Source organism: Eleutherodactylus coqui, chromosome 2, assembly GCF_035609145.1.
Source record: "Eleutherodactylus coqui strain aEleCoq1 chromosome 2, aEleCoq1.hap1, whole genome shotgun sequence".
Taxonomy (NCBI): Eukaryota; Metazoa; Chordata; class Amphibia; order Anura; family Eleutherodactylidae; genus Eleutherodactylus; species Eleutherodactylus coqui.
Window position 1 is genome coordinate 138851690 of NC_089838.1, and position 15533 is coordinate 138867222.

General features: G+C 38.9%; 1 protein-coding gene across 1 annotated transcript in view; it reads left to right on the forward strand.

Annotated features, from left to right (window-relative positions):
• The first annotated feature begins 3379 nt into the window (after nucleotides 1-3379).
• TRHDE (thyrotropin releasing hormone degrading enzyme) overlaps nucleotides 3380-15533 on the forward strand; it is an 819510-nt gene continuing 807356 nt past the window's right edge. Inside the window, exon 1 of the mRNA XM_066589876.1 lies at nucleotides 3380-4353. Coding sequence (XP_066445973.1) covers nucleotides 3593-4353 — 761 coding nt within the window. The 5' untranslated portion in view covers nucleotides 3380-3592. The remainder of the gene's footprint in view (nucleotides 4354-15533) is intronic.

A 15533-nucleotide genomic window follows, 5' to 3' on the forward strand; every position in this document is an offset into this window, starting at 1 on the left:
ACCCATGGTTTTGTCAGCAATCCAGGACAAATATGGTACTTTCCATTTGCATATTTTTCAGAGGAGCATGGGTGGCTTTTTAAATCTCTTTACACCTGCTAGGTACTCTCCCTAAGGAGAAACAATACCCTTCCCAATCCACATCTATAGGTCTTTCACTAGCCAAGCCAGAAATCTATGGCACACTGATGAGAGGTAATCACCCTGAAACAGCTGATTTTGCAGGGTTATCTTTTCCTTCTGGAGTAGACTTTTGCTTTGGCTCATAACTTCTAGTCATTGTTACGAAGCTTGTTAAAAAGTCTGACATTGACTTGCAGGAATGCTGCCTTCCAATAGATGGCAATGTAGCAGCATTTTTACATTTTCCCCTTTTGGTGATAGAAAACATGGCAAATGGATTGATTTAGAAAATCAGCCAGTATCAAGCAGTGGTACAGCTTCCTTGAGCACACACTACATGCTGTATGTGGTTTTCTCTTGCAGCGTCTGCTCTCCTCTGTGTTAAACTATGGCAGTCAATGGACCAGGACTGCTCAGTCACCATGATTTAGGGAGTCAAGTCCATCACAAGACAAGTGTAATCGTGTATTGACTAGTATTTCCTAGCTAGTAATGCGAGGTTGTAATGATGATAAAAACAGCAAGCTCATTGAAGTGAATGTATAGAATGAGTGGAGCAGATGCCCCCACCATCTGCACGTCTCATTTATATCCCTCCTGTACTACAGTGACTGCATGGGATTCCTCTGTGCCTCTCCTTTACCTTCACTCTTTGATTTATGTTTTAGAAGCAGTGTTTGTCCATTCTCTCCTTCCCCTATACCCCCTTTTAATAGCATTTGCCATATTGTGTAAATGTTGTGCAACATTTGTTTTGTTTAAACGGCATCTAAAATATATCTTTTTATGTAATTTGTAAATAATGATCTCTAGTTACAAGAAGTGATATATACATGAGTTTATCTGCCTGTCTCAAGTTGTAAAACACTCTTGTCAGCTCAGTTATATCTGTGCCTGGAAGTTCTATGTGACAACAAATGCTGCTACCATTACTGCCACAGGAATTGTCACCCAGCTTTCTTAGGGTACCGAATAGCAAATCTGCCAAATTACACAGCGATCTATCCTCTGGTGTATGTTGCTATAATTAGGCAGAGTTGTCATTCAGGAGTCTCAGAAAGTTGAGTTTTGGCTTTAACGTGTTTATGTATAAAAGTATGAAACATATAAAATATTCTAAAACTTCAGCTAATATTATAAATCTAAATATTGTTGTTTTTGAATAAATTAGGGGATGTGGTAAAAGAAAACTCGTACAAACATGTTGCACTGATCCTGGGAAAGCTAGGTGGCAACCAATGTAACCCCCATTAGGGACCTTTCACACATGCGGAATATTTCCGCAAGATATACCTAAAGAAGTACCTGGAGATGCAGCTTATTCTGCCACTGTGGATTTCTGTTGCATATTCCGCATGCGCACATCCGAATTTTGGTGCAGAATTTTCTGCGTCTTTAGGCGGCGTTACATGAGCATTTGCACAAATGCACTGGCCGCAGCATATTTGCATATGAATGAGTTTTGAAGAGCAACATAATCAGCCTGTTGCATGCATGTCTGCACATATGACTGAACTTTTTGCCCGCACAGGACCAGTCCACATGCGCGTGTGGCACATCCTTTCTGTGGAATTCAATGGCTATTTAAGCCTAATAAGGTCTAGCTGCCTTCTTTCCCTGTGTTTTGCACAGTGGCACACCCTTCCTCTTGCATAATTTCACCCCTGCCATAGACTTCTATGGCAAATTCGCTGCACAAAATGCAGGACAATAATTTTTTTTGCAGATGCATGAAATGCGTGGGTAAAAAAACACACGAGAATGAACTAATTGAAATCAATGCATTCTAGTCTCTGTGTTTAGCACATGCAGATTTTGCTTGTGCAAAAATGTGCACAAACACAGCTTTGTGAAGGAGCCCTGAAGTGAGTCTTGCAGAAATATTCTGCATGTGTCAAAGGTCCCTTACTGCTCAAGCAGCAAGTTTCTTTCTCTACTTTCTCAGCATTTAGAATGGCAGATTTGCCAAATTGATCAATGATATACCTTCTGTATTATCACATAACTAAACAAATTTCTACTGGCAGCCATACTGGTTATTACCCAGCTTTCCCAGAAAAGACATAATGATAATATGACTAAAAATTATATTTAATAAAAAAAACTTTTGACACCACGAGTGCTTTTTTCTGTTTCCTTGGCACCAAAACACAAAATGATATATTTTTTTCTATATTTAAACCTATTCATTTATCACCTCTCTCATTCTTGTTTAAAGCTGCCATTGTCTGTCTTACTATGTATTCTTCAAAATGTCATACTGTTGTATGCTAATACAGACAGCTGGACAAACTGGAATACTGTTTAAAAAGCTTTAATAGGGCTGTATTTCTAAATATGCCTTATGTCATATGCATAACATGGCAAAAGCTCTAATAATGGATCCTATGTGTGAAGTAACTACATCTAGTGGATGCATACAGTTAATGCTGAAACTCCCCACTTACTTGATGCATGCACACATATAAGGAAAGATCAAGGAGTACAAGAGGAATAACATGTCTTATGATTTGACACATCAGAAAGGCATCAAGCACTGTTGTCGAGAGAGATGTATCAGCAAAGATCCTACATTCCTCCCAGTTGCATATAGCCAGACATATACTGGATATGGGGGGAGGGAAAATGGGAAACAGACTGATTAAGAAGAATAAATAGAAGAGGGAGCACGAAGGAGAGGTAGAGAGGGAAACCTTGCAGTCACTGTACTATAGGAGGGATATTAATGAGACATGCAGACGGTGGGGGCATCTGCTCTCTCTCGTTTTATACACTTACTACAGCAAGCTAAATCATTATAAGCTTCCATCACTAGCTGGAAATACTAGTCAGTGCACTACTCCACTTGCCTTGTCGTCTGCTGGCATCCTGCTTGCATCCCTGGATCTTGGTGACTGAGCAGTCCTCCTGGTCCACTGTCCCTGGCATTGCCTGACACAGAGGAGAGCAGATGCTGCAAGAGGAATCCGCATCCACCGTGTAGAGTGTGCTCAGGAAAGCTGTGCTGGCCAGATGGGGATGCTCTAGGACATGAGCCTGCTGGAAGCACAGCAACTTCCCCGGGATGTATTTGTGTCTTGGATCTGTGCTCCTTTCATGAGAAGGGGACACCAGCCCAATCAGAAGTGTGTGTGATTTCCTTGCCTACCATTGGAGTTCTGTGAAATGTCATGCAGTCCTGTCACTTCTCCTCCCCCTCATAAGCACAGAGTTGCCTTGAATATCCCACTATAAACAAAGTGGCTAGTCCAGAACCAAAGCCATTCCTTCTCAAGTTCTTGCAGCTCCTGCACAGTCACAGCATCTTAAGGATTCTAGTTGTGGCATCCTGCACTAAGGGTTAATGGTCACATCCTTGCATCCCAGAATATGAAGAAGCCAGTGATGCCCCAAGTCCTAGTGTGGGACATCTGCATGCAGAGTGAATGTCTGCTCCTTTTATTGCTTTGGAGTTCCAGGATGAGCTGCTATGGATGTGGTCAATAAGGGACATAAGAACAGCTTACTCCACAGCTCCATGGTGATACAAGACTCCGGAATGAGGAACGGCAGAGGTCTGCAGGACCAGTGGGCTGATACAGTGGCTGTGAGACCAAGGACCACTGAGAGGCAGATTACTGTGCACAGGAAGCTAGTTGTGGGCTTTGCTCTATCTATTTTGGCTCTGATCGTTGTGACTATCATTGCAGTCTTCCTCAGTGTTCGTTTTGAGGAATGCCCAGATGCATCCACTAGTACAATTAACAGCAGCATCCTGGAGGCAGCCAGGTTCAACCAAAATCTGGAGGTAGGTAAGGATGCTGGGGATGGGACCAATCATCTGCAGGATAAGGACCAGGAAGAAGATTGGAAGCCATGGACTTACCTGAGATTACCCACACACTTGAGACCACTGCACTATAACCTGATGATCACTGCATTTATGGAAAACTTTACTTTTTCTGGAGAACTTAATGTGGAGATTGAATGTCTAAACTCTAGCAGGTACATTGTGGTCCATGCTCACAGACTAAATGTGGAGAGAGTCCAAGTAGCAGAGGACAAGGTGGCAGGGGACGTCAAAGTTTCAAACTTCTTTCCTTATCCAACCAACCAGGTATTAGTGGTTGTTCTAAATAGGACCCTGGAGGCACAGAAAAGTTATAACCTGAAGATCATTTATAATGCAATTATAGAGAATGAATTACTTGGCTTCTTCCGGAGTTCCTATGTGATACATGAAGAAAGAAGGTAACTATATATCCATACTACTAATGTATCCCTTATCAAATAGAAAGCTCTCCATAACTGATTGCCAGGGCTCCCTCACTGTGTGCTCCCTCATACGTGTACTTTAGCTTATAATGACATAAAAAACACCCACCTGACTGCAGTGAGCAGATGCCCCCTCCATCTCCATGTCTCATTAATATCACTCCTTTACTACAGTGTCTGAAAGGTTTCTTTCCGTAGCTCTGCTTCATCCTTAGTACTCTTTGATTTATTTTTATTCATCTGTTCCTACTCTCTCATTTCCCCATATCCAGTTCATGTGCCTATGTCTGCAGATAACAGATATGCAGCTGGGGAAACTGCAGGCTCCTTGCTGATATATCTATTTCAGTAATAATGCTTTATGGCTTTCTGATGTGTCAAATTATAAGACGTGAAACTTCTCTTGTACCTCTTGATCTTCTGTGCATGCATCAAGTATCCAGAATCTACAATATGTAACCACTAGACGTAGTGACTTGACACATGGAAGACAGCTTCATCTCCTTTGCCAAATTGTGAATGCGTCATATAACATTACATTGAAATAATGGATAAAGTGCAGCACTAAAAGTTATAGTTTATAATAATACTCCAATGTGCGCCAGTAACTGTAATGCATTATGTGCACCTCTTGTCTATATTGCAGAGCATATAAAGCAGGCATAAGACTTTGAAGAATACACCTCAAAACAGACAATGAAAATAACTATTTTAAGCGATATCCCAATTTTTACGGACAAAAATATTGACACACATCTAAACTCTCTCTGAGTTTTCTTTCAACTCTGTTGTGTTAATACGTGAAGAAGAAAAAAAGTTGACATAGCACAACCCTGTGGGAAAGTGTTGGCAGCTTAGAAGTAGCATATTTTACTTTTTCTCCCTTGTTGTAGCAATTAAGATCTCCATATTGATTTGAAAATGTGATACATCACGTGGAAAGCAGCGATGGGACACATCCACATGCAGTTAATTAACTTGTTTATCATGGTTTCAGTAATAATAAAATCCATGGTTATTGGCTTTTTTCACCAACGTTTGATTTGTCATGTGTTTGGGGATAAAAGAAAAGTGTCAGTTTTCTTTTTACTGCTAGCTCCCTTCTGACAGCAAAGAACAGGAAAACTTCATACTGCAAAATCTCATTAGCATGCATTTTATTTGCTATGCCTTCCTTTTAATTACTGCACTGGGGTAGACTCTCAAAATCTGCATAAACTACTCCCAATTTGTATAATTTGCATATAATTGAAAAGCCTCCAGCACAGTGTCACACAGTGCATGCCACAGTGTGTAAAACTGACAGCCACTGTAAATTGCATCTGACAAACGTAAGCACAATTTACAGCACCTTGCCCTAGTTTTGCAAGTAAAGCCATTCCTTTTTAAATTATTAACAATATGAGCTTGTTTGTAAAAATCAGTCTCTGGGGAACTCCGGGTGCTTTGTAACAATGCACCTTCTTTGAGACATCCTTGTAAGTAGCTTGTGCACTTATGTTAATATTTAAGGTGATACATGTGGAAACTGTAGATAAAAAAACAAACTTGTTGAATTTTAAAGAACATTTCTCCAATACAAGAATATCCCTGAGTTTAATTAGGATTCTGACAGTTGTGTTGCGTGAAGTCTTTTAATATTCTACTTACCCTTGCAAGAGGGGTAAAGAAAGTTATACTAGATATTACCTAACTTCCCCAGAATCAGATATAACTACAATTCAGTTCAATAGAATATAAAAAGAAACAATTCAAGGACTTATATTTTCTACTTAAACAGGTTCCCTCTTGAAGATAAACCCTTATCGGATTAAAGCAGTGGGTCTCTTAGCTCCTTTTCACTGTAGCTCATGTCTAGTGGAGGGGTGGGGGTGGGGGGGACAAGATACACCTTTCTATGATGTGTATTTAGCCTTTTTTGTGAGCACTTAAAGAGCAGAGAGCAATTTCAAAGCCTTGAAATAGTGTAACTGGCATATAACTTTTGCTGAAGTGGATCAATCCTATATCGAAATGATAAAGTAATCATTACTTGAACGATGGAAAAAGTTATTACTCATCAAGAAAGTATCATTTGTAGCAGCAGAAGCAGAAAAATAAGAGAAAAACTGCAAATAAAATACTGCGAAAATGAAAAAAAAAGTGTATAAAGTTTTGGTGTAGAAAAATGTTCCCACTAAAGGTGTTGATTATTATGGATGATTATTAATATTTACACTCTCACATACGTTTAAGTCAGGTTTAGACTTTGCCTAGTAGCATGGCATAAAGATGTTTTAAAATGACAACCTCTTTACCCCAAAATTGTTGGGTAATTTCTAAAGGAGCATATACAGAAGATGTTCCAAGGAAAACAGTATTATGGCACTGCATCCAAAATCCGTGATCACTGTTTTTGCATGCTTTTGATGACAATGTGGACAAAACTTGACAAGCCTAAGAAGGGTACAGTGAGTCCTGTTATTGTTTCAGAAAGTTACAGGGAGTCCTAGAGGCCTTTTTGTTTTTTTACCTGTTGCTGAAAAATATCACAGAAAACAGAAAAATGTGAACTTGGCCTTGTTTACTTAGCTCAAGGGGCACATGATATCTTAATTTAAATTACCATTGCTGAAAAAAAGGAAAATTAGTCACATTGGGATTGTTTGGCATTTATCCTGAAGGACAGACTCATGATTGTGAATGCCACATGCCAACTCAATTGCTATAATAGAACAGCCCCCACACTACATTTTACATGTAGATGTGTCTCACTCATCAAAAGACTATGGTTATCAAACTAGTCTTACACTTTTTGAAAACCATTATAGATCAATTTAAAGTTGTTTCAAGATGGAAGTTCACTTCAGGAAACAAATCAACATCTCAGTAGTTTAAATATTCATTGACTAGACAGGGAAATTCATTTTAATATTGTTTACTTATTTTATACAAAGTGAAAATGCACTGCATGAAAGAGATGGAGTTTAATATAGGGTGTACATCTTTCCTTCATTTCCTTTAGTCTTTGTTGGTTGAGTTTCTCAGCTCTGCCAGAGCCTGATGAAGTGAGAATGCTTAAAGTTCAGAGTACAACTCATTAACACAAATGATGGTCCAATAATATAGAGCATGTTCATCCACATGGAGAAGCAGACGCTGCATCTACCATGAATTAAGGCTGAAATAAATGCTTCTAGTCGTCAGTATAAAAGACATCAACATCTAATTTTAGAAACTGAGAAAGTTCTAAAAATCAATCAGTCTTTAGCTAGCTCAATGAAACGACGACTTTGCATTGCATATAATAGTAACATGGGTCAATTACATGCCTACCCATTACTCAAGTGATCCACAGGCTGAACGATATTCAGTAATCCTATAGAATAAAAGTTCAGCATGTCCAATCAATACACATTCTGAGTTAGTGACAGAGAAGACAACTTTTCTTTTGACCTTCCCAGGCTATGTTCCTCACACAAAGTGATGTACTCACTGATCCCATCATATCACATGAATACGGTACTACAAAGATTTGTCTAAACTGTTGTAATATACACACGAAATATACTTACAGCTTGAACATGTATGCATCCATTTCTGTTTTTGTATAGGTACTCAGCTCATTTTTGGGTACATGCCCAGACTGGTTGCTTACAAATGCTCCAACAACTTGAAGGATTTTAGTTTAATTGGCAATACATATCATAGAGTGTCATCTCTTGCTTTTCGTTACATAGTTTTTGTGCAATTCTTTTTATTAAAATGGTTGTCTAAGTTGGAAAACTTCTTTTCAAAAACTCCAATAGAGAATTCTGAATAACCAAAGGTGGCCATGACTCACATTGTAGTTTTGGTCTAAAGTAGTTTTAAAACTTAATAGAGGGTCTCAAATGATAGATCAAGCTAATATTCAGGATTGTAGCCTACAGTGTTAACACTAGGTTCCTTATCTTGGGTTAGTATGAGTTAAATTGTTTTGTACATCACTGTCTTTATATGTAAACCCACCTAACCCCCCAAATATCCAATACATTAACTAGAAAAAAAATATTTAAAATGCATCAAATTCATATGTATTTCCAAATTTCTGTATCTTCTATGTGATCACAATCATTCTGATGCTTTACAGAAGAGCAGCAGGGAATTTGAATTCTCTGTTGTTGTCATGCTCTATTATTGGAGCACTTCCATCTGTAAATAAAGTGTTTCCAGTAATAAGAATACATAGTGGAATTGTTTTATGCACTCTAGCACTTCATTGCACTCAAGACGGTCACTTTAATGTAGTACACACCAAGTCACTGACTCTTATTCATTTTTTCATCTGGTTCACAGTGTCATGCAGACTCCTCCAAACTCCTGTGCACATTACCTCTCTTATTTTGCAAAACATTTCCCCCATTTTTGGAAATAGTAATAGAAAATTATAATTCCAAAGTCTCTTCCTATGTTTTCTGGTTGTCTATGTACAATATTGGTTTAGATTTCCTTGCTGTTCTCTTTAGTGCTTTGGATATAGGGCACTACAAGAGTTTCATTTGCTTCTGATTTACTTTGGCACTGGACACATTTGCTTCTTGCTACATTGCCAAGTCTAAGACAGTGATTGTCTTTTGCTATTGGGCAAGAATCTTTGACATATTCAAAGCATACATTTGCTGCATTGATCTATCTCATCTTATGACTCCTAGGGTATTTATCTGAACTAAGATCTTTAAGTTATCACCTTACTGATCCAAATAGCAGTTAAAGGTCAATAAACTTTCATATTCTGTATATATATATATATATATATATATATATATATATATATATATATATATATACTTTATTTGAGCACAAGCCATATTGGTTCTTCTAACCTGTTCAATCACCTGTTCACACCTACATGGTCATATTTTAAAAGTATGAGACATATATTTATGTCTTCTATAAACCTTTGTTTCCAGAGTTGTCAAATACCTACCTTGTAGCAGCAGTCCCAATATCAACATTTAGGAGACAAGTCTGAGTATACATGTTCACTTCTTTTAGCACTATTTACATGATCCCAGAGAACCTCCTCAAAAATATATCTTAGAATATATATACAAGGGTATGAGTTTTATCAGCGCACAAGCCATATGAGCTCTGTATGTGGTGCAGAGTGCTAAGGCAGCAGAAATGTAGTCCTATGCTCTGCTCACGACCTGAAGGTTTGTGAGTTCAATTCCATCACCTGTTCACACTTATGTGGTCACATTTCAAAAGTATGAGACACATTTTTTAAATCCTGATTTACAGTAATTTTTAGCATATTTATGAACATGTAGAACACTTTCAAAACATGTTGCAGCTTTAACTGGACTTTAGATTGCATGCATGTGACCGTATGTGAGTTGCAAAGGTAACAAAATGGGAAAAAAAACATCTCACAGCACAAGGATACTGTCTGCATGCTGTGCCTGGACTACATATACTGCATGACCTACTTTGGTCATTAAAACGGCTCAGAGTAATATATTACTGCAATTTTTACACACAAACTGTCTGAATTGCCTCCTAAGCCATTATGGGGCCATGTGCTGTCCATGGAATATAGGAACAACACATAGCCCTAAAATTTGGCAATATGAATGGACATCTATGAATTAGTAAGTAATGAGCACCTGCTTAGTACAAGGCATTGCTTAGTTATTATTCACAGATGCAGGCAGATGACTACTATTGATTGACATCACATTTAAACACTGGTCTGTGACTATGCATCACGACCCCCAGGTGAAGACTATCTGGGCAGAAACACACATTGGGACAGACACCATTCAGGATACTCTGTTACTTGACTTAGGTATCTCTCATTGTACGAATCTCTTTAGATGACACACTCTATTTTTTTTTTCTATTTTTATTCCATTATTACTCAGAGCATTGCCCTTTAACCCTTTTTTTTCTGGTACTTTCCACTTTACCATTGTATATGCGATACATTGATTATGCTGCATGGAAAATACTCAGTATTTCCTCTCCATGCAAATACACCCTTAATGTTTGCTTTCTATCGTACTGTAAATATTGACAAATTCCACAAAAATCACTTATTTGGCACCAAAATTAATTACAAAAATGTACATAATGAATTAAACATGAAAAACGTAAATGTTGGAATGGATAACCATATATCCAATCTAGATGCTATGCTTGTTTCATATGAAAAAATATGGGAAACTATAAACAACCCCCCAATAACAGCCAAGAAACTCCATATATAATCATGCATAAAGGATTGTACCATAAACAAGCAGTATATTGGTTTTTAATGAACCCTTGGCCTAAGAGGTCATTACCCCACTATCTTGGCCTGAATATACAGATGTAGCAAAGTTTATTTTAATTCAACACGTTAAAAAGGTATTCTGGATGCAGACTAACATTTTAAATGTACATTTAATGTACATCATCACAATAAGTTATTACTTGATTGTCTCTCTATGCCCCCAAAAAATCTCCACTTCCTCTGACATCTTGTTCGCATTTGCTACTTCCTCTCCGGCCATAGCCTCCAACATCCTGTGAGCAGTGCATGATGGGAGGGTAGGGGTGGAAGCACTCCACTGTATTGCTCATGTGCAGTTCAGAGTGCTGGAAGCTCCTGTCCGTCTGCTTCAGCAGGCTCTCTGGCACTGAGTGGGAGGGAGGTTGGTGCTGATAAGTTACAGGACCTGTGAGCTGTGGGCGGAGCTACAGCACTGGCCGGGAGACATGTATGCTGGAAGTTATAGGTAACAGTCTAGTTGTGTTTACAGTAAACGTAATACATGTAAACATGGTAGCAGGTTGGCGGCTGTACAGGAAGAAGAAGATAGTCCAGAGCAGCAGATAAAAGCTACAAGTTGTCACTACTTAGCGGTGCCTTCTAGGTTTCAGCATTTTCAGAATCTTCGTTTTGTGCATGAAAAAACCCTTTAAGATAACTTTCTGCCACAATTTATTTGTCCCTTCAATTGCCTTTGCTATGCTGAGATAACAATAGCTTAAGATGGCTTAAGATAACTTGTTGCAGGATGTTATCACAGTCAAGTTAAACTTTGCTACTGGTGTACCTCCAGGAATCTCCATTTGTGGCAGTTTTTTTAAATTGTCTAATGTACTGAAAGCTTTGTGTTTGTTGCTTTATGCTAGTTAGCCACTGAAAAGTATAAATTTGATAGTTTTTAAAAAAACTTTTTTGAGAAAGAATATACTTCTATTTACTGGACAAATCTATGAAGAACTATAATTTTACTTCAATAAGAAGAATAGGAATGTGCATATCACCCAAAAATGATGACTGTAGAATGAGTGTACAGTAACATTAGTGTAATCAGTGTGCTTTTATTAGAGATGAGCGAGCACCCAAATGCTCGGGTCCACGCTATTCGAGTTGAGCTTTTCGGAAAATTCGAGAGCTCTACTCGAGTAACGAACCCCATTGACTACAATGGGAGACTCGATCATTTTTGTATGTGGGACGCCGGGTCCCAAGCTTTTTTTTTTTCTTGGTTCGTCTCTCTCTCTCTCTCCGCCTGCCAGACAAAAAATTTGCCATTGACGCACGCTGCATCGTGGCAGGAAGGGGCCAAAACAGGCACATCACAGCGGGGAGGAGCCAAAAACTGGGGCTGGGTCGAACACGCCTTGATGCTCAAGCTCGACAGAGTATGTTCGCTCAACTCTGGTTATTATCTATAGGAAGTCTATGAGCAAATTACACAACTACTAACCGTTCATACCATTAGATTGGTACTAACAGGGGTTGTGGTAGATTTTTTTTAAATTAATCTTGCTAGTGCTACCATTTTCTACCCTGCATACAATATGCAAAAGAGCACTAGGCCATTCGCCACCCCTTCCCCTTGTCTAATGATTGACAGCTCCTCTCTGCTTCAGAACAGTCACAAACAGAAGGGAGCGGTCAATCATTAGGCATGGGGGAATGGTTAGGGAGGTCAGAGCTGAAATGCAGGACCAGTCTTTGCCTAGAAGGATGCCCATCAGATGGTCTAGCACCCATATTGGTATGTGCCAGTCCCAAAAAAAAAAAATCCATGATAGTAGCACTAGCAACAGAAATTAAAGGCTATAACCACTGCCTGCCTTAGCACTGATCCAATGGTGTGAATAGTTAATAGGAGTATCATATGCTGAGAGACTTTATTTAATGCGCAGAATACATTGAATAATACAATGAAACATACAGTGGTTAATAGAAATGACTGAGAATATACGAAATGAGTTTAGCCTCCAGACATGAAAGCTAATTTCCTCACTTTGTTGTTAATGAATATAATGCTTCATCTATAATTATTTATTAACGTGATAATCTTTAATTTAGCCTATTCACACCAGCAAGGGTACTACAAGTGTTAGAGGACACAAATCTCAAGAATAACTTTCAATGTGTGAAGCACACAGAAGCTATATTCTACACATCACTAATCACTGTTTGTTGGTTTGCCCAAACTGATGCCACCCATGCTGTTGTTTTGGGGCATGCCCGGATTGCTACAAAGTCTTTATATTGTGAATGGCCTAAAACAGTGATGCTCAACTTGATATATTGTACGGTCTTCAAATGTGTCCCTAACTTCACACATCATTCCTGTTTTTTTTGTTTCAATTTCACGCTCTGTCACTTCGCAACAGCACATATCAATGCTGCCCATACACAATGCAATTGCTTTTGCACAGTGTTGATTTTGTGCCCATGGAGAACAATGCGCTATCTCGTGCGTAATACGTGGCAAGTAGAACATGCTGCGTTCTTTTTTGCGTTCATGTAACTGCATACACGCAAATGTGAGCAAAACAGCATAAGTCAATGTGTTTGATTTCCTGCGAATTACTGCATATCATATGTGCATACATCTCGCGTGTAATACGCAATTCCAATACGTTCATGTGAGCCCAGTCTTACCTTTATTCCACAAGTCAGTAGAATTATGCCAATATTACATTTATATTGTTTTTTTTATGTTTTACTACTTCTGCATAATAAAAGCATTTTTCAGGCAAGGCAACAAAAAAAACAGTCATTCTACAACTTTATTAATGGTGTTCACTAGATGGAATAAATAGTGTGTGTGTTGGGGGGCAGAGGGATATTTATCAGCGGGGGAATTTTCGATGACACTTTTCTTCCATGCTTTTGGAAGGACACTAATACTTTTTAACAGCACTGTAATTGTGGTTGTGGAGTCAGTGGACTATGGATTGTGGGCTTTGGAAATTACTGTGAGACTAGCCTGCATTCTGGAAGACTCTGCACCGAATGCTATCTTGCCTTGGGGTGACTCACTGCTCTGAAGACAGGGAAACTAAAATCATAGGCTAGGAAAGCATGGCAAAGGAGGAAATGATGGTGAAGCCAGTCCACTCAGAGGATGTCTGACACATAGCAGCACAGTGCTGACAAGCACTACTGCAGATATCAGATCCCAGTCTGTTTGAAGTCTCTGTCACAAGGAGGTGGCGCTCAATGATACTGCTGCCTGTCGGCACCCTGGGGAATGAGTGGAGTCAATTGCCAGCCCACGTACAGAGGCTGTGCAGCCGTAATTAGCCCTTGGTGTGTTGTTTTCCCTGCGAAATTGTGCAGTTCATTGCACAATTGCGTGGGTATAGGTAGACTCCTATGGTGCATTTGGTGTGCAAATGCACACCAAGATCAAGCTTTCAGCTTTTTTTTTGTTGTGTGCAAAAGTGAGAATGAAACCATTGAAAACAATGAGTTCTAGTCTCTGAGTATTGCGAGGGCAGTGAAGAAGCCTGTGTGAAGAAGCCCTTATAAAGTAACATTTCCCTGCTGTCATAGACTCTAAGGTGCCTGAGGCTTTCCGAGATGAATGTAAGTGTTTTAAAGTTGCCCGTGGCTGTTCTTCAACAGGACAAACAAAAAAAAACTGTCTGACTGATGTTTTTAAGTGCTCCTTCACACGAGGATATGTGCATTTGCGTACGCCTGAGTGCTGAATTTTTGTGGAATGAACTTTGCTTTTTTCAGTGTATTTTACTGTACTTTTTCCAAAGTTTCAAACACACACCGCATGAAATGGCTAATTCATTTAATAAGTTTTAGACGTGTTCTTTTTCCAGCGGAATTATGCAGCGTATCACGTTACGTATTGTGCTCACATTTGCGGAACCCCTATTGACTTCTTTGGGGACCTTTGGTCCGCAAATGAGCAGAAAAGTAGAGGCTGTTGTGTTTTTTTCCCCATAGAAATGAGCACGCAAAATAAGAAAATGTAAAATCAGTTGGTTCTTTTCTCTGTGTATTGTGTGTGCAAATTTTGTGCATGCAAATATGCCTGTGTAAAGGAGCCGTAAAAGCCCTAAAAGTTTCAAAAAGATATTCTGTAAACACAGTTTTATATGTAGGTGCAATGGAAACAGCCAGAGTTACAAAGAAGCACTTGTAGCACTGACATTATTCAATAAACTGGTTAAATGAGTTTGGAACTGTTTGGATTATTCATTGTAACATGGCTTGTGCCCGGAAGATACACATTGTCATTTACTTTATTTAAGAGAGAAACCAATTATATACTTGAGTAGTTGCCCCACTGATTTAATAAAACATGTGCAAATTTGTTAGGTGAAATGACTGATGGCAACTAACACTGTTGCTGCTACAGCATGAACTGTTTCTCTCTAGCCCAAGGCATCTTTCAGCTTGCTATAAGAAAGCTACACATATTGTATTTGCTCACTTGTATTGGCAGCTTATATGAATATATATATATATATATATATATATATATATATATATATATATATATAAAATGCCAATGTATGGTCCAAGATTCCCGTTAAACCTCACCACTTGCCAACACTGAGGGGCAGTGTTGCTATTCTTTTTATAGACTTTTACGGAATATGATCTTACATGTATGATCCTGTTGTGAGCTGTTAGCTGAACATTGCAAACATGAATATTCTTTTGAGGCATCGCATGAGGCTTGTTATACTACCACAAGAATGCTGTAGAAGTGGCTTTGTGGTATGTTTCATGGCCATAGTCGCCTTCTTAACTTCCCCCACTGGTGGCCACAGCGCATTCTCTCTAGCTGCTCAGCCATCATCCTCCCTGTCTCTTTCTGCTGCCCGAAGGATGTGCACATGCTCACAATCTTAAAGGCCAGTGTGCAACTTCC